This window comes from Esox lucius, chromosome 9 (assembly GCF_011004845.1).
Source record: "Esox lucius isolate fEsoLuc1 chromosome 9, fEsoLuc1.pri, whole genome shotgun sequence".
Taxonomy (NCBI): Eukaryota; Metazoa; Chordata; class Actinopteri; order Esociformes; family Esocidae; genus Esox; species Esox lucius.
Genome location: NC_047577.1, coordinates 6,459,529 through 6,483,478, shown reverse-complemented (window position 1 = coordinate 6,483,478; position 23,950 = coordinate 6,459,529). Strand labels below are relative to the sequence as shown.

At 43.9% G+C, this 23,950-nt stretch overlaps 1 protein-coding gene across 1 annotated transcript; it reads right to left on the bottom strand.

The window, feature by feature from the left end:
* Positions 1–11,633: 11,633 nt before the first annotated feature.
* Positions 11,634–23,738, bottom strand: LOC105031543 (somatostatin receptor type 5). The gene is made up of 7 exons (XM_010906026.3): positions 23,585–23,738; positions 18,685–19,196; positions 17,070–17,456; positions 16,323–16,512; positions 15,618–15,700; positions 13,575–13,712; positions 11,634–11,923 (listed from the first exon to the last, which is right to left on the bottom strand). The coding sequence occupies exons 2-7, from the start codon at positions 19,066–19,068 to the stop codon at positions 11,840–11,842; spliced, it is 1,266 nt and encodes a 421-aa protein (XP_010904328.1). The 5' UTR covers positions 19,069–19,196; positions 23,585–23,738; the 3' UTR covers positions 11,634–11,839.
* Between the last annotated feature and the right edge of the window lie 212 nt (positions 23,739–23,950).

Below are 23,950 nucleotides of genomic sequence, written 5' to 3'. Positions count from 1 at the left end.
ACCTTTGATTGACGGATTGATGAGGAGAGGAGGATTAGCTCGTATACTCAGCTCTTATCCTGGGCACAGAGATCTGTTTCTATCCCTCTCTGTCCGTCTCTATCAATCTCATTTGTTTTCTCAGTGGTAGAATTAAATTAAGTACGTGTAATTGCATTCCCTGGTTTTTCATTTGCGCTCTGTTCCTCACCCACTCTCACCCTGCCCTGACTCTCTCTGCCTCATTTTCATGTGTCTGGCCAGCACAGTACCTGGATCTCAACACAAGTGGGCTGTGGTGGGAGCAGCTTGACCGCGTGGTACGTGAGAAGTGCCCATCAAGCCAATCCAACTGGTGGGACGTGCTTCAGGTAGCGTGGGGTGAAATCTCTTCAGATTGCCACAACAAATTGACAACTACAATGGCAAAGGTCTGCAAGGCTGTAATTGCTGCAAATTGAGGATTATTTGAAGACAGCGACGTTTGAAGGACACAATTATTATTTCAATAAAACAAAATATTTCTAACCTTGTCAATGACTGAATAAACTGTTTAAACTCATTTTGTGTATGTTTTCATGGAAAACAAGGACATTTCTAAGTGACTACAAACTTTTGAACGGTGTTGCGTATCCGTTGGTGGCCAACATATCCGATATAAATTCCTGTGAAGAATGTCTCCAATGTCTGAAAGACACGTGGAAAATCTGGGATCGCCGCAATAGCAGAGTAGCAAGGTGGAAACATGAATGCCCGTCTAAAGTCTGCCTTGAAGCACCTTGACGAGCCTCAGACAGCGTCCTGTGGAATGGCTGATCAGCCTCCTAGGTAAATAAGTACGTCAGAAACAGTACAAACCCATCCAGGAGCAACGAGAAAACCAGGCGGGTATAGTGTATAAAGGTAAGGATGCAAACATACAGCAGCGTGTGTGAGCTTTGCGTGTACGTGTTTGTGTGAGTGGACTCACGCAGTGCGTATCTATGGGTGTGTGTGTTTGTGACTGTGTGTCGCTGTGTGGGTGTGTGTCTGTGTGTTTTAATTAGTTTCCTAGGTAAATACGTTGAGTGTTTATGAGGTTTTATATTAATTTCAGACAAACAGCCTGAGGTAAGGCTGGCAACTCACACGGACACAAGAAACACACAGACAAACCCAGTCATAACAACGGCAACGGACAGGCCAGCCTGTGTCAACCCCCCGCCTCAATACCCAAGTTATTACCCTGGTGTCAGTCCTCAGATATCCTCCTCACAACACCATGAACCCCCGCCTCAATACCAGAATTATTGATCTTGCACTCTATGTCCAAGTGTCCAGGAAGATGAAGCAGGTATAGCAACACAGGTAAACACACACACACACTATCAGCAGCTTACCTTCACAGCATTGCAGAATGCCCTCAGACCTTTCTATTGCTATTTTTCTCCTTTATTTTTTGCCGGGCTGCCTAAGCAGAACCGGCCAAGAAGAGCGAATGTCTCTTACTGACTGAGTGAGTGACTGCCCTTTGTTAAATAGCGTAGTGGTTAGAGAAGAGGACTTGCGAACTATAGGTCCTGAATCGTATCTCCTTGCAGGTGAAGCGAAGTACACATTATGAATTATTCCGTATAGACGAAAACTTTGCTGGTTAAAACCTCTAGTGACTACATTATAGTAAGCCTGAAATAAAACAGTTTACGGTTATAGTGCGACTGTTTCTGGTGGATTTTCATTATACGCATTCGTACATTCATTTTGGGTCAGGATAGACAAACACATTTGCTGGCTAGAACATAGGCTACAGTAGTTACGTTATAGTGAGCCTTAACTGAAACTGTATATGGTTATATTGCGACTGTTTCTGGTGTGGAAAAGTACATCTTCAGACTCGCTAGCAATTGCTCAATTCTTATGATTATTCCTAGGAAGTTAGTAGATACTAGTAAGCCTATTACTGGCAAAAGAGGATTTGTTCAGGATAGGGGCTATACTGACACCCATTGAATGTAGAGCTCTGTGGTGTAGTGGTTAACGACACAGCCTTTCATGTAGGAGATCCAGGTTTGAATCTCAAGAAGCCAATACTATTTTCTGCAAGGCTTGCCTTGTTTCTTTCTCTTATTGCTCGTTTACATTCTGGACACTCTTCTCTTTACCTGCGGGGTTTAAAGTGACAGTTTAGTTTTAGGGTTAGGGTGAGGAATGGGTTACACTAAGGGACACGTATTTGGGTTAGAGTGAACGATAGTAAACCCTCTGTGTGTGTGTGTGTGTGTGTGTGTGTGGGTGTGTGTGTGTGCGCGCTGACATAAGCTATTCTGCTGGTTTACAACAGAGGGCACAGGCCTAAGGGTTAACTACTATTGGCTTTTCTGTGTCTGTTTTTTGCCGTGTTACAGACAGCAAACTGTTTCTGTAATACGTTTTATACATTTTTCCCAAAACACATTTGGGCACCAGAGTAACGCCAAGGCCTTGTTTTTCTGGGAGATGAGCTGTTGGGAATCATTGTTAAATCCATCCACTTCCAGGTGTCTGGAACCTAGGCTTCCAAATTTCATTGCCGTGTATGTTGTCCACAAAGCAGTAAAAATGGGTGTTGTGTTCCCGGGTGACATCACCAAAGGAATGTACCGATAAAACAAAAACGGGTCCCAAAACAGAGCCTTGGGGAACAGCAAAGGGTACATTCAAGACTATCCAAAGATTCAAACCAATCTCTTTCTAATGGATAAGATCAGAACCAGGCAAAAACTTGTTCAGATAGACCCAATATGGGTTTTCAATCCAACACTAAGGTCAAGAAGCACGTATTAGCAATTTTTACATCCGAACGTGTATTAAAATCTCCTTCCCCTCCTCTAAGACTTTGCTGTCAGCTGGTTCTAATTGTGTCAGAAGACATCGACACTAATCCCATTGATTTGCAAGTTTCTATTGTTTTCTTGTTTGCTCACTGGTCTGATCAACTGGTGTGTAGGTATGTTCTGCGTCGGTTTGTGTCATTGTGACTTCTAAGGAATTTTAGGCAATTGTGTTATGGCTCACATACACACACACACACACACACACACACAATACAACCTGTGAGATTGAAGAGGGATTTGTGAGACTTTCATTATCAGGTGTCAGAATGCTGTAAAATTTGTCACTTTGTCATGACACCTGGTAATTCCACTGGTTGACTCTGTTTCTTACATTTAGAGGTTTTCTAGAGTGAATTAATAAGAAAGGGGGCATGCTTGTGTGTGTGTTTATTTGTTTGTGTGGGTGTGTATCTGTGTGTTTGTCAGTCTACCTTTTTGTGTGTGAATGTCAGAACAAGCTGCAACTGTGGCTCTTTGGTACAAAATATCTATAAATAAATTGAAAGTACTGAACTTGGCATGAGAGAAAAGAATGGAAAGAGATGGAGTGAATTGAGAAATGGAGATAGTGAACAAAAAGAGAGAGGGGGGATCGAAAAACAGAACCATGGGGAGAGAAAGACAGAAAGAGACTGGATGAGAGAATAGAGGAAGAGAGAACAATAGAGACAGGGAGGAAGAAGACATTCTACTGCATACTACAGAAATACCAATGAATAGAACGGCTGTTCCCATTCTCCCACAGAAAGGTTCCAAGGCCACTCTAGTCATTCCCATTTCTATGCAGGGGCAACACAGTTGATGTGCGACTCACGGGCCCTGTACTACATTAAAAACATTATGAAAAAAACGGGCGGCTGAAGCCCTGAATACTGATTGGCTGAAAGCTTTGGAACAGGAGACTGCACCCCGCAGTAATGACATCACTTAGCGTTTTACTGTTCTAACTGCGATGGTAAGTGGTTTATAACGGCTATAAGGCATCTCGGGGGGGGGGGGGGGGGTCAGTGATGCATTGCCACTACCACAGACCTCAGCTCGTTGCTCAACAACGCACATTGAGATTATTTTCGTACAATTGAAAGCGATTAACAAACCTCATTAGCAGTGGGTCAGTGTTGAGGCGTGGGCTGGACGCACACAAAGACATCGTTGTCGAAAGGTTTTTTGTTTTAAGGTTCATCAGGACTGAAGGGGGGGGGGTTTACTCACAGCGGTGTAAGCCTGTTGAGAGGAGGGGTGAGGGAGAGGAAGGGTGAGAGAGAAGAGGGGTGAGCGAGAAGAGAGGCAGGGAAAAGAAGAAAAGAGCAAAGGTCAAGGAGAGAGAAGAGCGAGGGAACGGTTGAGCAAACAAAGTAGTTTGAGAGAACATGATTCAGAGCAAGTAGAGGTCAAAGAAGAAGCAGGAGAAAGGGAGTGAGTGGGATGGAATATGAACCACTGAGAGGTGTCAAAGAGACAGTTCAAGGAGTGACAGGGAGAAAGGGAAGGCGAGGGAGGACAGCGAGAAAGATGAGAGAGAGATTAGACTATAAAAGATTTAAGAAAGTGTGAAAAGTTAATGGATGAGGTGTGGATTAGAGAGAGATGATTAGACAAGGCAGGGTGAAAAAGCGCAGAAGGAAATAGAGTAAAATAATTGCAATAGAATCTGTGTGTGTATGTGTGTGTGAGTGTGCGTGTGTGTGTATGTGTGTACGTGCACGTGTATGTGTGTGTGTGTGTGTGAATGTTTGCTTTTAATAAAACCCCAGTGAACTGAATCAAGTGTTACGGTGGCATGAGAACAAGAGGGAAAAGAGAATGGAGAAAGTCCACAGTTTCACCACACAACGGACACGGTCCCCTGCCTTTGGCCTGAAGAGCAGGAACACAGATTCAATCGCAGATAAAGCAAATGGACACACTTAACAATGGGCCTTCTTGCTACCCTCTAGGTTTCAGAGAGCTGGTAGAACAATCCACCAAGCATAACCCAACCCCTTTAAATAATCAAAGCCGGAGCACTTCACCTCTTGTCGTTAATAGAGAAGGATTTTGCCCTCAGAGAAACAGAGATAAATGTCCTCTTGAATTACTGTCTTATGTTGACCTCAGTCCTACCCAACGCTTGTCCCTCAACTCATCTGTCTTGTGAGACGTGAAGCAGACAGCGTGGTGGTCCAGACCATCGAGCCAGTAAACTAAAGGTCGCTGGTTCTAATTCCCAAGCGGGAACATTTTAATCTGCCATTGAGCAAGGTACTCAACACTAATTTGTCTTGTAAGTCGCTCCGGATAATTAGGAATCAACAAATGTCAGGCCAGAGGACATTATTCAGCCGGGACTTGAATATTATTTGTCAGGCCACAGGCATTATTCAGCCGGGAACGGGAATACAGTTGCGACCAAGCGTTCCTGAATGATGGTTTGGAAGACGAGTCAACGGGATCAGTGTCAAGGGGATGCCTGGAGGGCAGGGACGCCCAGGACAACGTTCACGGCTTCCCCCCCCCGTCGGCGTCACTGCTGGGGGACTCTGATTGGACGTCAGCAGCGGGTCAAAGCCACTGAAGGATGGGAAGGGTTCTGGTGGGCAGAGTCTTATTCATCTGATTAAATATTCTCTTTGTGTGTGTCTGTATTTGTCACGCCCGCCAGCGCTTACCCCACCAACCAGACCAGCCCTTACCCCACCAACCAGACCAGCCTTTACCCCACCAACCAGACCAGTCCTTACCCCACCAACCAGACCAGCCTTTACCCCCCAACCAGACCAGGCTTTACCTCACCAACCAGACCAGCCTTTACCCTATTCTATGTCTTGTCTGTTTTCATATATATATAAAGTTTTTCTAGTTGTTGGTAATGACACATTTTTGGGGTGGCGAAGAAGAGTGAACGCCTCATACAAATCAAAGTTGTGATGGATGTCCTTGGTTTCCATGGAGCTGTTGGTCAGTTTCATTGATTGGTCTACTATCCGCAGGTACACGCCCACACAGAGACAGAAGACAGTGGGTGGATAAATGACTAGTCATCTGTCTGTGTTGGAAGAGCGTTCCTATTCAAATTCAATCTGCTCTCTAATCTCTCCTCCCTCTCTGACCCGCCCGTTCACTCTGCCCTTTCTGTTTTCCTCTCTCTCGTTCCCTTCCTGATCTCTCTACTCCTTTTCTCTGTCTGGCAATTCAATTTAAAGCCATTCAATGGCATGGTAAATGTGATTGCATGGTCAAAGCATGTATAAAAATATGAAAACCCCAAAACAATAAATAACCAAACAAATCTGAATTTTGAAGTAGGCATTACACATACAAAAGTAACAAGCTCACTTTAAATGTTAAATTATAAGCATAGTGTGGCAACAACATGCAAACATTTCAATTACAAATCACAAAGCACAATTTCTTTTGATAAAACATATTTTGATATTGACATTCATTTACCACCAGCGTGGTGTTACTCAACGTGTTGTTACTCAGCGTTACTCAGCGTGGTGTTACTCAACGTGTTGTTACTCAGTGTTACTCTGTGTGGTGTTACTCAGCATGGTGTTATTCTATTTTACTGAGTGTGGTGTTAAACAGTGTTACTCATCGTGGTGTTACTCAGCATTACTCAGCGTGGTGTTACTGAGCATGCTGTTACTCAGTGTTACTCAGCACGGTGTTAGTGTTACTCAGCATGGTGTTACTCAGTGTGGTGTTACTCAGCGTGCTGTTACTTAGTCAGCATGAACCCTGTGGGTGGCCCAGGTTGCTCTGGAGGCCAAGCAAGGCAACATGAGTTTATTTAATAAACTGGCCACTGAATGGAGATTAAAACAAAGATATGATGATCAAGAGAGAGCGAGAGGGAGTGGTCACGGGAGAGAAATTGTGATCTAACTAGATGGGGATTGACAGAGATCTTGATGTCTTACAAAACATGCCCACTATTTCACATACACACTCACCTTTTCTGTCTCTCTCACATACATACACACCACTCTTGATTTGATTTTGGGACGTGATTCATTTGGAAGATGATTTTAGACTAGAATGCTTCAATAAAATATTATAAATTATTTAGCATGTCTGCATAATCTATATGCAACTGGCTCTGGTTAATAATTGACTGCAGAACTGCAGAAATATAGAAATTACACATGACCCTCTCCACTTTACTTTCCCACAATTAGAATTTAAACTTTCACTATTCACCTAGTTTCACATAAAACCAGAAATCCATATTCCCGATCTGCAAACCCAAAACCTAACCGTATTCATAACCCTAACCTCAAATAACATAACGTACACCAAACCACTGACAAAGAAATGCCCTTTTTCTTTTATGGCAACCGATTTATTACGCTTTTATTATATTTGTCAGGGCTTAAGTGTTGTTAGGCCAGGAATGTTTCAAACTGTTGACCAATTATGATTTTATAAAGCATATACCGAAGCCATGTGAGACAATGTCATAACTCTGAACCATTTCCACTGGTGTCAGTGCCTGGAGTTGTGGAGACCGAAATGAAGAACCAGGGGAAAAAGAGGAGACGAAAAGAGGATGAAAGAAGGAGAGTTGACAGGGAACAGAACGAATGACGGACAGAATGAACAAGAGAAATGTAAAAAGACGATCAGACAGTACATTGTCATCGTCTGAATTACGACTCCGAAGAATGTCCCAATGTTCAGATCTTCTTCGGGCTTCAGAGGACCCACGGGTCGAAGCATTGTTCCTATTGGACCTGGAGAGCAGCTTTCAGACCGGGTGATGTTCTGTTCCATTAGCAATGTTCACACACATTGCTAAACACAGGTTAGGTTCATTAACCTGACCTAAGGCATTCGATTGCAAGACCAGCCAAATACGAACAACGTAAAAACTGCAGAGATCTGATAGTTGTGGCAAAAAGTGCTTAATTTGTTGACGTAGCTAGTAGCTGTGAGTCAATGAATGGCATCTAGGACTGGTAGGGTGTTCCTGTACACGTTTCTGTATAAGTCTACAGTGTCATAGAACACATTCAACAAGACAGCAGTGCATCCAGGGAAGAATTATCACACTGGTTTATTTGAAAGTAAACACACACACATTTTACACACAAGTGTTAACAGGGTTTGACATTGACATTCAGCACACAGACTCCCATTGTCCACTTGCAAAAACAATTTCCCTGTCTGTCCTACGCAGTGTATTTCTGTCCCCATCCTCTGTAAACGCTGATATTTTCTTGGAGAACTGGAGCAGATGCCACTAGAAACTGATCTTAGGTCAGGTTTGGTTAAGGTCATCATCGGGGGAAGTGGTTTGGTTAAAGTCAATATCAGAATAAGTGGTTTGGTTAAGGTCATTATCAGGGAAGTGATTTGGTTAAGGTCATTATCGGGGAAGTGGTTTGGTTAAGGTCATTATCATGGGGAGTGGTTTGATTAAGGTCATTATCAGGGCAAGCGTATGTTATATGGGTTCAGATCCCAGAGAGGATTGCACTCCCACAAAGGTTCTTGCATGTTCCTAAACAGACTTCTGTGTTGAGATTGCTCCGTGTGAGTGCAGCTTTAAAAAGACAGTGGCCAATCAGAGTTCTCCAGTCCACAAGCTGACCTTTCCCTGTTTCGCTTTTCAGTGTTGGACAGTCTCCATTCAACTGAACACTCCGATAAAAAACAAGCTGAACACAGTCCAAGATAGATCTGTGGCAAAGGGCAACTTCTAACTGGACCTCTCTCCGCAAGCGCTGCAAAGTGATTGGTTGAGCCAAATAAACTCTGAAGCTATCAATGAACACTGGGATATGAGGCACAATTTAGGTTACTGCTTACACAGAGACACACAAACACATACTCACAATGACACGTGGCCACACACACACACACACACACAGATATACACAGCAATAGAAGCAGCCACTTAGCAACCAGCTACCAGAACAGAGAAAGATCACTCACGCCTATACAAAGCATAATGTAGTATGTCCACACAGCAAGCTATACTACAGCTACAGAACTGGTAGCTTTGATTACAGAGTTCGAGGCCCAATGAATTCAATCATGGTAGAGAATAAGCTTTTAACGGTACACGAGCAGTTATCACACGGTCTTGCTGGGCCCGAAGCTGTGCATTTCACACGCGTTTCCTGTTCAAATACAATAACAAACTGCCATCTCCACTCCAACAAACAATCCTGAAATCAATGTGGTGCTCGAAGACCAAAAGTGGTGCTTAGTTTCGCGTTTGACTTGCGGCCCCTAAATCATCTGCACAACCAGGGTAGTCAAACCTCCGTCATCAGTCCTCTGTCAGCTGAGAATGGAAACCTCACTTCTGTGGCCCAGCAAATTGTGTGTGGCGTCATGGTGCGTAATTCTCTGAATGTCAGAAAAAAGTAATAACATATTTGTTTTTATTGTGTCCTCTTGTAGATGTAATGGGACTCAGATTTAGTTGTGTGTTGCGCGTGTGCGTGTGTGTGTGGCGTGTGTGTTTTAAGATGAGTGGGAGGGAGATGGTGTGAGAAATAGGGAAAGAACAAATGAGTGATTATGAGGGGAAATACTCTGGTCATCAAAGCAGTTGCCTAGCGACTGTTTGTCAATAAACTTTCAGCAATTTTTTTCATGAGATATTTTACATGGATGTAAAAGGCACTTGGCTGAGTAGAGGGTGGAGTGGTAGAGGATGGAATGGTAGAGGATGGAGTGGTAGAGGGTGGAGTGGTAGAGGATGGAGTGGTAGATGATGGAGTGGTAGATGATGGAGTGGTAGAAGAAGGAATGGTAGAGGATGGAGTGGTAGAGGGTGGAGTGGTAGAGGGTGGAGTGGTAGAGGATGGAGTGGTAGAGGATGGAGTGGTAGAGGATGGAATGGTAGAGGATGGAGTGGTAGAGGGTAGAGTGGTAGAGGGTGGAGTGGTAGAGGATGGAGTGGTAGATGATGGAGTGGTAGAAGAAGGAATGGTAGAGGATGGAGTGGTAGAGGATGGAGTGGTAGATGATGGAGTGGTAGAAGAAGGAATGGTAGAGGATGGAGTGGTAGAGGATGGAATGGTAGAGGATGGAGTGGTAGAGGGTAGAGTGGTAGAGGATGGAGTGGTAGATGATGGAGTGGTAGATGATGGAGTGGTAGAAGAAGGAATGGTAGAGGATGGAGTGGTAGAGGATGGAGTGGTAGAGGGTGGAGTGGTAGAGGGTGGAGTGGTAGAGGATGGAGTGGTAGAGGATGGAGTGGTAGAGGGTGGAGTGGTAGAGGGTGGAGTGGTAGAGGATGGAGTGGTAGAGGATGGAATGGTAGAGGATGGAGTGGTAGAGGGTAGAGTGGTAGAGGATGGAGTGGTAGATGATGGAGTGGTAGATGATGGAGTGGTAGAAGAAGGAATGGTAGAGGATGGAGTGGTAGAGGATGGAGTGGTAGAGGGTGGAGTGGTAGAGGGTGGAGTGGTAGAGGATGGAGTGGTAGATGATGGAGTGGTAGAGGGTGGAGTGGTAGAGGATGGAGTGGTAGAGGGTGGAGTGGTAGAGGAAGGAATGGTAGAGGATGGAGTGGTAGAGGGTGGAGTGGTAGATGATGGAGTGGTAGAGGGTGGAGTGGTAGAGGATGGAGTGGTAGAGGGTGGAGTGGTAGAGGATGGAGTGGTAGAGGATGGAGTGGTAGAGGGTGGAGTGGTAGAGGATGGAGTGGTAGAGGATGGAGTGGTAGAGGATTGAGTGGTAGAGGATGGAGTGTTAGAGGGTGGAGTGGTAGATGATGGAGTGGTAGAGGGTGGAGTGGTAGAGGATGGAGTGGTAGAGGATGGAGTGGTAGAGGATGGAGGGACAACAAATGGGAGGAAGAAAAGATAAAAGTAAACAGAGAAGGACAGAGGGAGGGAGGGAGGGAGCTAGGGAGGGAGGGAGGGAGCTAGGGAGGGAGGGAGGGAGGGAAGTTGTTGTTTTGTTTTTGTTCTGCATTTTTGTTACAGTTAATTTTTATCTGTTGATATTCATATGCTTTAATAGCTGCAAGTTAATACTTTTTTCAAATGTACGTTTAATTGGAACGTTTAGTTTTACTGTTAGGGTGGAGTGAAGGAGGGATGAAGGGAAGGAGGGATGAAGGGAAGGAGGGATGAAGGGAAGGAGGGATGAAGGGAAGGAGGGATGAAGGGAAGGAGGGATGAAGGGAAGGATGGAGGGAAGGCAGAAGAGAGGCAGAGAAATGGAACAAAGAAATATGAAACTCGTCTCCACGGTTACTCTTAACTGCATACTAGAAAAACCTACTGAATCATAGGATGGAACAAAGTGTGTGTGTGTGTGTGTGCATGTGAATTCGGTGAACAACATAAAAGGTTTGTATTTTTTTTATACAGCCTGTTCATTCTATTCCTCATGAGTCTCTTCTCTTCCATCTGCTTTCTTCATCTCAAGAGTCCTCACAGACTCCAGACGTGATGTCAGTGCTCTACTTCCTGTTCCTGGAAATCCACTTCCTGTTTCTGGATGGCTGCGGCGTTTCAGGCGGCTGCGGCGGAGGAGGTGGGGGCCGAGCGGCAGCGAGGGCAAGAGCGGTTGCTGTGACGACTGGCATGGTTGTTACCGTGTCGGTGGGTTCAGAGGAGGGGTGAAGGTCAGCGTTGGAGGAGGGGCATAGAGCAGGGGAGGGGTCAGCGTTGGAGGAGGGGCATAGGGCAGGGGAGGGGTCAGTGTTGGAGGAGGGGCATAGGGCAGGGGAGGGGTCAGCGTTGGAGGAGGGGCATAGGGCAGGGGAGGGGTCAGTGTTGGAGGAGGGGCATAGGGCAGGGGAGGGGTCAGCGTTGGAGGAGGGGCATGAGGCACGGGAGGTGTCATCACTGGAGGAGGAGCATAGGGCAGGGGAGGGGCCCAGAAAGAAGGTTGGGTGCAGGTCAGCAACAGCATGAGTGGATGGAATGTGAGGAGACACCTTCAATAGGCAACAAGAGGAGCAGAGGGGGGTTGGAGGAAATTGGAAGAATGAGAGAGGGACATAAAGAATGAGTCAGACAGACACAGGCAAGAAGAGAGAGAGAAAGTAGAGTTTAAAGCGTGGACTGGCCAATTACAGTGGGCCCTGAGGGCCTTGGCTCTGCCCCTGGACTACAGCGAGTTTCCAATTGGACTGCCTGCAAAAACAAGAGACAGTGGCATCTCAGGCATGTGTGTGTGTGTGTGTGTGTGTGTACATAATGAGCCAATAACAGAATACAGCAGATCAGATGAAGAGAAAGACCATATTCAACTACTTTAATAAACACGCTATTAGAATCAGTCATACTGTAAAAGATTTTGACTGCTACATTACACAAACTCCTAATACAAACTCCTAATACAAACTCCTAACACAAACTCCTAACACAAACTCCTAACACAAACTCCTAATAAAAACTCCTAACACAAACTCCTAACACAAACTCCTAACACAAACTCCTAATAAAAACTCCTAACACAAACTCCTAACACAAACTCCTAACACAAACTCCTAACACAAACTCCTAATAAAAACTCCTAACACAAACTCCTAACACAAACTCCTAATAAAAACTCCTAACACAAACTCCTAACACAAACTCCTAACACAAACTCCTAACACAAACTCCTAATACAAACTCCTAACACAAACTCCTAACACAAACTCCTAACACAAACTCCTAACACAAACTCCTAACACACTAACTTAATCACACACTGTTTTCGCTGTTTATGTTGGGAAAGGAGATTTCAACATATATACAACACACAAACACAAACAGCACAACTTCAACCGGTTCTTCCTCTTCACCTCTCCAGCTTTTTTTGTCCTTTATCATCTTCCCTCTCAATTCATTCTTCTGTCCACCCCTCTACCTATTTCTCTCTCTCTCTCACTCTCTCACTCTCTCTCTCACTCTCTCTCTCACTCTCTCAACTGTTCTTTATTGATTATGCATTGCTGGCATGAAATGTACCTACTGTTGCAGCTAACACTTCACTGTCATGTTGAGGAGAGACAATTTTACACCTCCTCCCAGACCTCATTCTTTCTCGTTCTGTCTCTCTGTCTCTCTAACTGTCTGTCTCTCTAACTGTCTGTCACCCTCTGTCTCTCTGTCTCTCTGTCTTTCTTTCTCTGTCCCTCTAACTGTTTGCCTCACCCTCTGTCTCTCTGTCTCTCTGTCTTTCTTTCTCTGTCCCTCTAACTGTTTGCCTCACTCTTTCTCTTTGTCTGCATCTCTGATGCTCTCTGTTTCTCGCTTCAACATTTCCCTAATCGGCAACAAATCTTTTAGTCAATTTACAAACAAATTCTGTGTGTGTGTGTGTGCCTAGTTGCATCAAGGCAGAGAGACCAAAAACAGAAATCCCTCAAACATACACTAACTCACTCGTAATCACTCACACACAAATACACGTACACACACACACACTCACACGTATAAACGCTATCAGATTCGGTGAAGAGTGTAAAATGGACACATATTAGCAGGGAAGCAAATTTACACACACGTGCACACACGTGCACACACGCACACACACACACACACACACGCTTTCTAACACACTCATTGACATTCAGGACTGCAGCAGCTGTCTCTAAACAGAGCACCATTAACACCCAAAAGAGAACATGTGGGTTCTCATCCATTATACATTTCACACACATCAGGACTAGGGATTTGAATCCAAAGTATGTTAATACATATAACTAGTTGGTGTGTGTGTGTGTGTGTGTGTCTGTGACAGACCAAAGGTGACTGAAAACCCATATGCTAATCCAATTCACGGCTCCTCCCTCACCTGGCTGCTCTGTGGGGCGTGTCCGTTGACATCGCCATGGTTCCTAGGCGAAAGGAAGGACTCGTCTCTCGTCTTCTCGGTCCTCGGGGCACTGGGGTCTCCATCCTCCACGCCATTGGCCTTTCGCACGCACAGAACCTTCCGGATCAAATCAGGCACACAGGAATTAGAGTGAATTACTGCCCAGTGAGCAAGGCCAGTTCTGCCGTTGCTGTTTATATGACATCAGTTCAAAAACAGTTATTAAAGGGATATATTTTCTATAATATTCAAATGGACTTTCCATGTTGTTGCCCATCTCAGATTTGATGAAATTATAAAAATAGTCCATCAGAAATAACTGTCTTTCCCAGATCTCCAGGTCCCCCTTGGAAATGAGGATTCAAACTTTAGGGTGTTTTCCTGAAAAGCTAATGCTCTAATGTAGTGATACTAATTTTATTTTAAATCATCACGGTATTAATTAATGTATTTAATGAAGAAAACGTTTTTGTTATTTATTTTCTCAAGCCTCCTTTGGCCCTTGAAAGTTTCAGTCAAATTGTTTGTGGGATATAAAAACTTTCCACAGAAAGACCTCATTGGTTTACGGCATAGCCCACCACATTACCCGGATTACCTGTCATTACCCGGATTACCTGTCATTACCCGGATTACCTGTCATTACCCGGATGACCTGTCATTACCCGGATGACCTGTCATTACCCAGATTACCTGTCATGTTCAGACGAACCCTTTTCCCGTTATATCATATAAAAATAATTTTGTAATTGTTGATTTTGGAGTGCTACTTATGGCGCTTTTCCACTGTATGCTCAATTCTGCTGACCACTTAACACAAGCTCGCCTCGGATCGTTTTCCACTGCAGATGGTACCCTGTACCCGCCCATAGCAACATCACAGGAAAACTGCCGTGACGCCACCTCCAACGCGACACACATGGGAACAATGGAGGATATCGTAAAGAAAAATCTATTGAATGAACTCCATACATTTTCTTTGAATTGACAAGCTTTGAACGTGAAGTGGCAAATCAAAAGTAAACAAAATCTGGATAATATGGTCACAGACCCTGTTTGAAAAACAGTGAAAAGGTATAAGAATACAATTATCGCCCTTTTATATAAAAGATGACATAAATACAATGTTCTGTTGGATTAAAGTGTATACGGTTAACAGAACACCAACATGTTTAAAACAACCTACATAACCCCTCCATCTTGATTAAAAGGAATAAATAATTGCTTTATTAATTGCTGTCTATAATACCACGTGGACTGACTCAAGAGTTGCCTGCTGTACACAAGGCAGCATTTATACAGGTAGTATATACGCGTGAGCAGTAACTTTTGTCTTAATACATTGCAGACTGCAAAAACGGTTAGAAAGATTGGTAGGCTTCTTGTGTTTGGCTTGACATACATTTTTTGACCAGTGCAATGTATGCCAGTTAGCCTATAGAAAAACCCAGAAGAAAAAAGACCAGGTCCTTCTGTAGGCTACAAAAACGATGCGTCTTTGCAGGTCTCACTGGGATAACGAGTTGATTTGAACACCAGTGCATAGGTCCAAACCGAGAGGAGTTCTGGGAAAATGCGATCGCTTAAATTGTGACTCTGGTCCTATGGGCTGGCACTAAAATTAACCCATTTCAAAGCAAGGACTCCTGGGACTGACCCGCAAATACGTGCTGTTCTCGTCTCATAAAACATTTTTCTGTGACTGGACTGCTAACAACAGACAAGATTGTTTTGCTTTGCTGCACGCTTTGTTGAGTCACTCATGTCCAATCAGAAGTCTTCCGGGTTTCACGTCACCTTTTGGTATCGCCTCAGCTCGCTTCCTTCCTCGTCGGAGTAGGTACTAAAAAAAATATCTGGTACCAGGTTCTATCCTAACTTTTGCCCAATGTAAAAACAGAAAAGGCAAGGCGAGTAGAGTTGAGCCTGTACCATGCAGTGGAAAATCCCCCTTAGACCTTATAGTGGGGGAATACCATAAAGAAAAAAGGAACTGATTTAAATTACTTATTTCATAATCACCTTTCTGAAGCTCTGTTTGAAGTTATCTGACAGGAATCCATAGAGCAGAGGGTTGGCACAGGAATTGGCGTATGACAGGATGACTAAGAAGAGAAGAGGGGAAGAAAAACTGTCTGTAAATTTCTCTCTCAACCTGTTGTCTCTTGGTCTCTTCCTTCCCTTTTCCAGGAAAGCTGCCAAAAACACTATGGAACTTATTGGCTTTCATTAATATTATTATTTAATTTTGCTTTAATCTCTCTCCCACACACACACTGAAGATTTCTCATCACTGTACTCTCTCCCCTCCTCTCACCTACTCTCACTACTCACTCCCTCCTCTCACTCAGTCACTCTCTCCCCTCCTCCCGCCTACACTCACTCACTCCCCTGTCCTCTCTCCTACTCCCACTCACTCTCTCTTTCTCCCATTACTTCCACGCTCTCCCATAAAGTCTGTCTCCTCCGTTGTCCAATAGCATACACAGTGAGTAACAGCCTAACGATGTTGCTGTTAATAACTTCAATCATCAGGTCGTGACTCGTCCTTTGTCTCAACCAGACGTGGCACTATTGCAGAATGTAAGATGCCTCCAATCCTCGGCTGCAAGCTATTTCCGTTTGCCCAGCGTTCCACAAGAAATACAAAGAACTACATTACACATGAGGCCCCCCGTTCTTAGGTGACACACTACAGGGGACAGAGTAAAATGCTCATCGTCTCACCAGAGAAGAAGTAGACGCCAGCCGTCATGGAAGACTCCGGGATGATGACGATGAGGTTGACAATGTTGATGATGAAGAAAGGCAACCAGCAGAGGACAAAGACCACCACGATGACCACCACCATGCGGGTGACCTTACGCTCTGACCGCCGGCGCTTGGTGAAGCCTGCCCGCACCCCCGAAGACTTCACCTGGGCACAGGAACGCAAGATGTGGCAGTGGGGGTGATGACGATAATAATATTATTATGCTATACAAATCCATTCTACAGCCCGGATGGCAAATTAGACATGTTCCCAGAGAGCTCAGTGCATCAATATGGAACTTAGATCTCGGAAATAACAGAACGGAATTACTAAACAGAACAATCAAAGATTCCAAAATGTACGGAACAGAATCGCTAAAAAGAACAATCAAAGATTCCAAAATGACAGATTGGAATTCCTCAACAGAACAATCAAAGATTCCAAAATGCCCCATTGGAATTACTAAACAGAACAATCAATGATTCTGAATGATTGGAAGGACTGAAAAAAACAGAGCATCTTTCACTGCAAAACAAAACAAAATTTCTTTGAACAACCCAAAAGGAAATCCTGCTTTTGTTAAAAACTTCAAAATAAATGTAATAAACAACCAACACTTTGTAATGCTGTTCCCAGGCATCTGCCACAGTAAAATGACTGTCAGAAACCCTGGGAGAAAACCAAAAAAATCCCAGAACGACATTTGACCTTCGGCGACCCACCTTGACCACAATGAGAAGATAGCAGAGGCATATGACCAACAGCGGTCCAAAGAAGCCCAGAGTGGCCGTGTAGATGATGAACACGGTTGACCACACATCTTGAGGCTCTGGCCAGTTCATGTTGCACGAATGGAATGTGTCCTGGACATCCGAGAACACGACCACGGGCAGAACGACCACGAACGACAGCAGCCACACGGCGGCGCTCACCAGCTTTGCCACCCGCGGCCTCCGCCATTTTGTAGAGCTTATAGGGTGGACAACCGCGAGGTAGCGGTCAACTGACATGACGGTGAGGCAGAAAATGGAGGTGAACTGGTTCATGGAGTCCGCAGTCATCAGGACACGACACAGGAATTTGCCAAATGGCCAGTAGGAGAGAACGTTCTGACGGGGAAGAGGAATATTAGTGGGGTTGTGCAGTCTAAGCAGATGTTCAACAGAAACTGGTAGTCTGCTTTAATCCAAACCACTTCTGAAATGTACAAAAACATAGAGGTTGAAGAGGAATATATCCAGAAAAACTGGCTAAACAACCCAGGTAGATTAAAATAAGGATTTAATCTACCTGGGTTGTGAGTAAGGGTTCTAACCTCCAATCTCTAATCTACCTGGGTTGTGAGTAAGGGCTCTAATCTCTAATCTACCTGGGTTGTGAGTAAGGGCTCTAACCTCTATTTTCTAATCTACCTGGGTTGTGAGTAAGGGCTCTAACCTCTAATCTCTAATCTACCTGGGTTGTGAGTAAGGGCTCTAATCTCTAATCTACCTGGGTTGTGAGTAAGGGCTCTAACCTCTATTTTCTAATCTACCTGGGTTGTGAGTAAGGGCTCTAAGCTCTAATCTCTAATCTACCTGGGTTGTGAGTAAGGGCTCTAATCTCTAATCTACCTGGGTTGTGAGTAAGGGCTCTAACCTCTATTTTCTAATCTACCTGGGTTGTGAGTAAGGGCTCTAACCTCTATTTTCTAATCTACCTGGATTGTGAGTAAGGGCTCTAACCTCTAATCTCTAATCTACCTGGGTTGTGAGTAAGGGCTCTAATCTCTAATCTACCTGGGTTGTGAGTAAGGGCTCTAACCTCTATTTTCTAATCTACCTGGGTTGTGAGTAAGGGCTCTAACCTCTAATCTCTAATCTACCTGTGTTGTGAGTAAGGGCTCTAACCTCTAATTTCTAATCTACCTGGGTTGTGAGTAAGGGCTCTAACCTCTAATTTCTAATCTACCTGGGTTGTGAGTAAGGGTTCTAACCTCCAATCTCTAATCTACCTGGGTTGTGAGTAAGGGTTCTAATCTCTATTCTCTAATCTACCTGGGTTGTGAGTAAGGGCTCTAACCTCTAATCTCTAATCTACCTGGGTTGTGAGTAAGGGTTCTAACCTCTATTCTCTAATCTACCTGGGTTGTGAGTAAGGGCTCTAACCTCTAATCTCTAATCTACCTGGGTTGTGAGTAAGGGTTCTTACCTCTAATCTCTAATCTACCTGGGTTGTGAGTAAGGGCTCTAACCTCCAATCTCTAATCTACCTGGGTTGTGAGTAAGGGTTCTAACCTCTATTCTCTAATCTACCTGGGTTGTGAGTAAGGGCTCTAACCTCTAATCTCTAATCTACCTGGGTTGTGAGGAAGGGCAGTCCCAGAATGTACAGTTGGTCTGCCATCGCCAGGTTGAAGATGTAGATGTTGGTGACTGTCTTCATCTTGGCGTAGCGGAGTACCACGTAGATGGCCAAGGTGTTTCCAACCAGGCCAACCACGAACACGGTCAGAGAGATGACCGCAGTCACCACGGTGCTACTCCCCTGGAACGGGACGCTATGACCAGACCCGTCTGACGAGGAGTTGAGGTAGAACGGAGAGGAGGAGGAAGAGTAGGAGAAGAAGGGGGAAGATGGGGAGCAGGTGCTGTGTCCGGGAGTGAGGTACCCCAGGCATGGGCTGGTGGTGTTGGGGTCACCAGAGAGTGGTGACCAGCCCGTCCTGCTCAGAGTGTCCATAGTTGCTATGGGGATGTTTTATAGACTTGTTTCCTTTTCTAGCTCATGTGTACTTCGGAAAACTATCCAAAAGCTGGAAAAGGGTGGAGGAGAGGAGTCAGAAATGCACCTCCAGAGCTGCTGAGAATCTGTTGAGAAAAAAAAAATGTGTTTAGCGTAGTGTAGCGTATTTCCAGTGTAATATCATCAATTTTTTTATTTGTCTATCAAGTATCTCTCTCACACACACACGAGAACTGTGACAAATGCTAATGATGATACTTTAACATCTTAACCCAGAGGCAGTTTTGGGTCTATGAATATCTTTACCGTGCAACTCTCTCTTTCTCTTTTCCTCACCCTCCCACACACACGCACACACGCACACACGCAGACACACAAGAACAGACAAAATACACACTACAAAATCATACACACGTATCTGCTTTATTTCCCCTGACATTGTACAAACAACTGATTGACAGTGGTGTGTTAAAATCCTTTGGCCAACTGCTGTTGAACGCAATGTCAGCTACCGGTTCCTCCTTTTGGCAGATATTTCATGGTCCTCTGTAGATACTGACAATCTACTTTAGGGCTCTGAGTCACAGCCTGTTTGGGTACCACAGGTTTCAATTAACATAACAGAATTTCAAAATAAAGTATAGAGCAATAAAGCTGCGAAATCTTGACCAAAATGTAACTCATTAACTTGGAGACACATTCAGTGATTTTTGGCCACCGGTCGAAGACCAAAACGGACACCAAAAACAGGACAGCGTACAGTGTGAGTCAACATGTGCCCCATTAGAACCATCCACATTCAAACTTGGAATATCATTTCTAATTGAGGTATGACAGTGATTGTTCTAATAGAGTATACACACATAAACAAGACATTACACATCGAGATGATAATGAGAGGTTTCAGAGAGAATTACCGTTGGTGTTCAAAGGTAAATCACCAAAGTTTCCATATAGCAATAATCTTGTAACCCGATACATAAGTCACAAACAGTATCAGCCATAAGCATTAATAAGAGTGGAGTCTCTAAAGTCCTAAACTAATGGAATGCATTAAACAGTGATCATAATGAATCTCAATGTTCCAAAAGGATGTGTCTTCTGACCAATCAGATCGCTCAGAAAATCATTGGACGATAACAGACCTGATGGGATTGGTCAGGCGATCAATTAGTGGAAAAGAATATCTAAGAATACCTAAATGCATTATAAACAGCGGATATCTCCTGGACATGATGTTTGAATTGCTAAAGTCATCAAATGGACCTTAGCACCGCCACAATGATTTAATTACTGAAGTCATTGACCAGACACTTGGCCCGACAATGGCATGGGGGCGTTCCCTTTATTCAGTTAGAAGGTGTACATGCAGTACACTTGTTCCATGAGCTCAGTGATGGAAAAGTCTGGAGCGCATATTCAAATTATCAAAGGCATTTTAAACAATCCAGATTATTTTGTTATTGTACTGTATATAGTATTTGAATAAAGGAGGTTACTGTTTGGTACTGGTTTTCTAGACCGGAGGTATCTAACAGGTCTATTGGTATCTAGACCAGGGATATCCAGAAAGTCTACTGGTATCTACACCAGGGGTATCCAGAAGGTCTACTGGTATCTAGACCAGGCATATATAGCAGGTCTACTGGTATATTGTATAGCCAAGAGAAGGTTTGTAGTCAGGCTAATGTAAGAGAAGAGTGCGTCAGCAAAACAATTAAAGGAAAATAACCAAAATACCAACAGAACCCACCCATGACCATTAGGAGGAAGTATGTCCAGGGAGGCTGAGATACAGCAAATTATGATGTAACCCGAAATGAAAACTAAATGAAAGGGTGCAAAGTGAGAAAAAAAACACCAGGGATATTCAACAAGTCAACTGGTATCTAGACCAGGGGTATCTAACAGGTCTACTGGTATCTAGACCAGGGGCATCCAACTGGTCTACTGCCATCTAGACCAGGGGTATCTAACAGGTCTACTGGTATCTAGATCAGGGGTATCTAACAGGTCTACTGGTATCTAGACCAGGGGTATCTAACAGGTCTACTGCCATCTAGACCAGGGGTATCTAACAGGTCTACTGGTATCTAGATCAGGGGTATCTAACAGGTCTACTGCCATCTAGACCAGGGGTATCTAACAGGTCTACTGGTATCTAGACCAGGGGTATCTAACAGGTATACTGGTATCTAGACCAGGGGTATCTAACAGGTCTACTGGTATCTAGACCAGGGGTATCTAACAGGTCTACTGGTATCTAGACCAGGGGTATCTAACAGGTCTACTGGTATCTAGATTACGGGTATCCAACAGGCCTACTGGTATCTAACTGGTCTTCTGGTATCTAGCCCAGGGATCTTCTGAAGGTCTGCTGGTATCTAGACCAGGGGTATCCATCACCTCTGCTAGCTAGTAGGTCATAGCCCATTTTTGAGTAGCTTCACAGCTCCGACAAGTATCCCACACTGTAAGCTCCCAGCTACTAAATATTCAGTTCAACGCTGACATTATCCCTCACACCTATCACATAATCTGCCAATTCATTTACATCCCAGAGTCGGTTGCTAATCATGACGACAGTGTCTAACAGAATGAAATTAATGCTTTTCTCAAAGCCCTCACAAAGTGTATATGAAAAAATAATTTAGATCTATTATGTTAATGCCAAGTTTGTGTTACTGTCATGTGGTGTGTTGTGTATTTAACTGTCATGTTATATTACTGTCATTTTGTGTTACTGTCATGTGGTGTGTTGTGTATTTAACTGTCATGTTATATTACTGTCATTTTGTGTTACTGTCATGTGGTGTGTTGTGTATTTAACTGTCATGTTATATTACTGTCATTTTGTGTTACTGTCATGTGGTGTGTCGTGTATTTAACTGTCATGTTATATTACTGTCATTTTGTGTTACTGTCATGTGTTGCTTTCATGTTATGTTGCCAGGTTGTGTTGTTGTCATGTAATGTTGTCATGTTGTGTTACTGTGATATTGTATCACTCTCATATTGGGTTGCTGTCATGTTACTGGTATGTTGTGTAGTTGTTGCCATGTTTTCTTACTCTCAAAGTGTGTTGTGAACATGTTATGTGGTTGTCATGTTGTGTTAAGGTCATGTTGTGTTGTTGTTAACATTGTGTTATTGTCATGTTGTGTTACTATCATATTAAGGTCTCTCTTCCTGCTGTAATGTAGTGTCCTGTTTGTTTACTGTTGTATCTTTGCTGTAGCCATGTGTCCACCTTTAAGCCGTTTCCCTTTTGTAAGTTCTTCGATGTAAATGATTAATTATTCTTGATTGCTATCCTATTTTTGACACTGGAAGTATAATAGATACTGACATTACGTTGAAATATCACTGTGGCCTGTACATTCACTAGCACTATGTTGACATCACATTCAATTAAACCAACAAGAATCTGTTCCTTGGCGCATTTTGCCACACCGACGTGGGTAAAAGGTGCTGCATGTTGTAGTCATATTTCAGTAATATAATAAACATTTTCTATCAGTATTATAAATACTATTAGAGGAATTAATCATATCTGAAATTAATCTGCGTCTAATGCACGCCTCTTTTGTCCTTTATATAGCCTGTTAACACATTGTAAAGCAATAAATGAATGTTGATTTACCTGGCTGTTAACATGATAAAATGACAGCGAGGAAAAAAGTAAATAAATGTTGTGTTTTTAGATGACTGATCCGATTTCCAAAAACGCCTGGGATTAAAGTCCAAAGAGAATTGTCACTCTCATTTCTGAAAACAATCAACATCGAAAGAAAAACATCTGGTCCATTGAAAAAGTGGATTTTCTCTGGACGCTCTTAATCGCTGTCCATTGTATAGGTGCTGAACCATGAAGCGCGTCGTTTCTTCTTTATCTTAACATACAATCTCTTGATAACTGATTAACCCTTGTCATCTAGCTATCCGTCCGGAGCGTATAGGTTAGCATTATCTCAGGAATTGGTATCCGTCCGTGTCAATGACCCGGCAGGTAAGAAACACTACAAAGGCGCACCGGGCTACTCCTGCGGCTGGATGTCGGAATCTCGCCTGCTCTGCCTCACAACTTTTACGCTTTAGACACGGCTGTTGCACAGAGTGGTTTTAAGTTGGTAGGTACCAAGAAACTGGCCTATATAGCTCCCCACCTCTTTGGGCTCCAGCTATACGCTTCATCCCAGTCTCGCAGCCAGTCCCAGACGAAGTGAGGCGGGTTAACATTGACACGTCTCCGGGAGATTCTCTCTGCAGTCGGCTATTTTCGAGAACATGAGTATCGGCTGTCTGATGCGAAGCTTCTGCTCACCCTTATAGTATAAAGTACTTATTCGATAGTTATTTAAAACAGTAAGTCCGTAGTAAGAAGGTATTTTTGTTGATGTGTGTGTTTTTTCTTCCACTTAGCGTACACTTTACACGACCAGGAGGCTTGAAGGCTTGCGTACTGTAGATAGCCTAAAGTCGGGGTTTAGTTACCGAGTACTGGGTTACTTACGCTCAGCTGAGGAACGTGCGTGACACCGGTCCCGCGAACCGCTGATGTCACCAAGATGTTGCCGTGCAGTTTTCAGCCTTTTTTGTTCCGGTCTGCGAGCATTGCATTACCCAATACCAATAGGCCGCACCCGCATCCACTCACTCATGCGCGCACACACATTCGGTTCCGTGCGTTAGAAGGTACACGGAGAGGGATATGGGATATGGGAAGAGAGAGAGTAAGAGAAGAGGGTGTGCAGGGAGAGAGAATTAAAGAGTCAGTGAGATATGGGAAGAAAGAGAGAACCGAGGTCCTATGTGCTAGCATATCCCCCTGGACAGGATCACGACTCAAATCAGTTACACCACAGTAGATTAACTTAAC

Excerpts from the sequence above, each read along its gene's own strand:
- LOC105031543 (XM_010906026.3), bottom strand. The coding sequence starts at position 19,068 with ATGGACACTCTGAGCAGGACGGGCTGGTCACCACTCTCTGGTGACCCC. Across the intron at positions 13,713-15,617 it reads TCAAACAGAGCTTCAGAAAG|GTTCTGTGCGTGCGAAAGGC; the intron begins GTGATTATGAAA and ends TTGATCCGGAAG. Across the intron at positions 11,924-13,574 it reads ACGCCCCACAGAGCAGCCAG|GCAGTCCAATTGGAAACTCG; the intron begins GTGAGGGAGGAG and ends TTGTTTTTGCAG.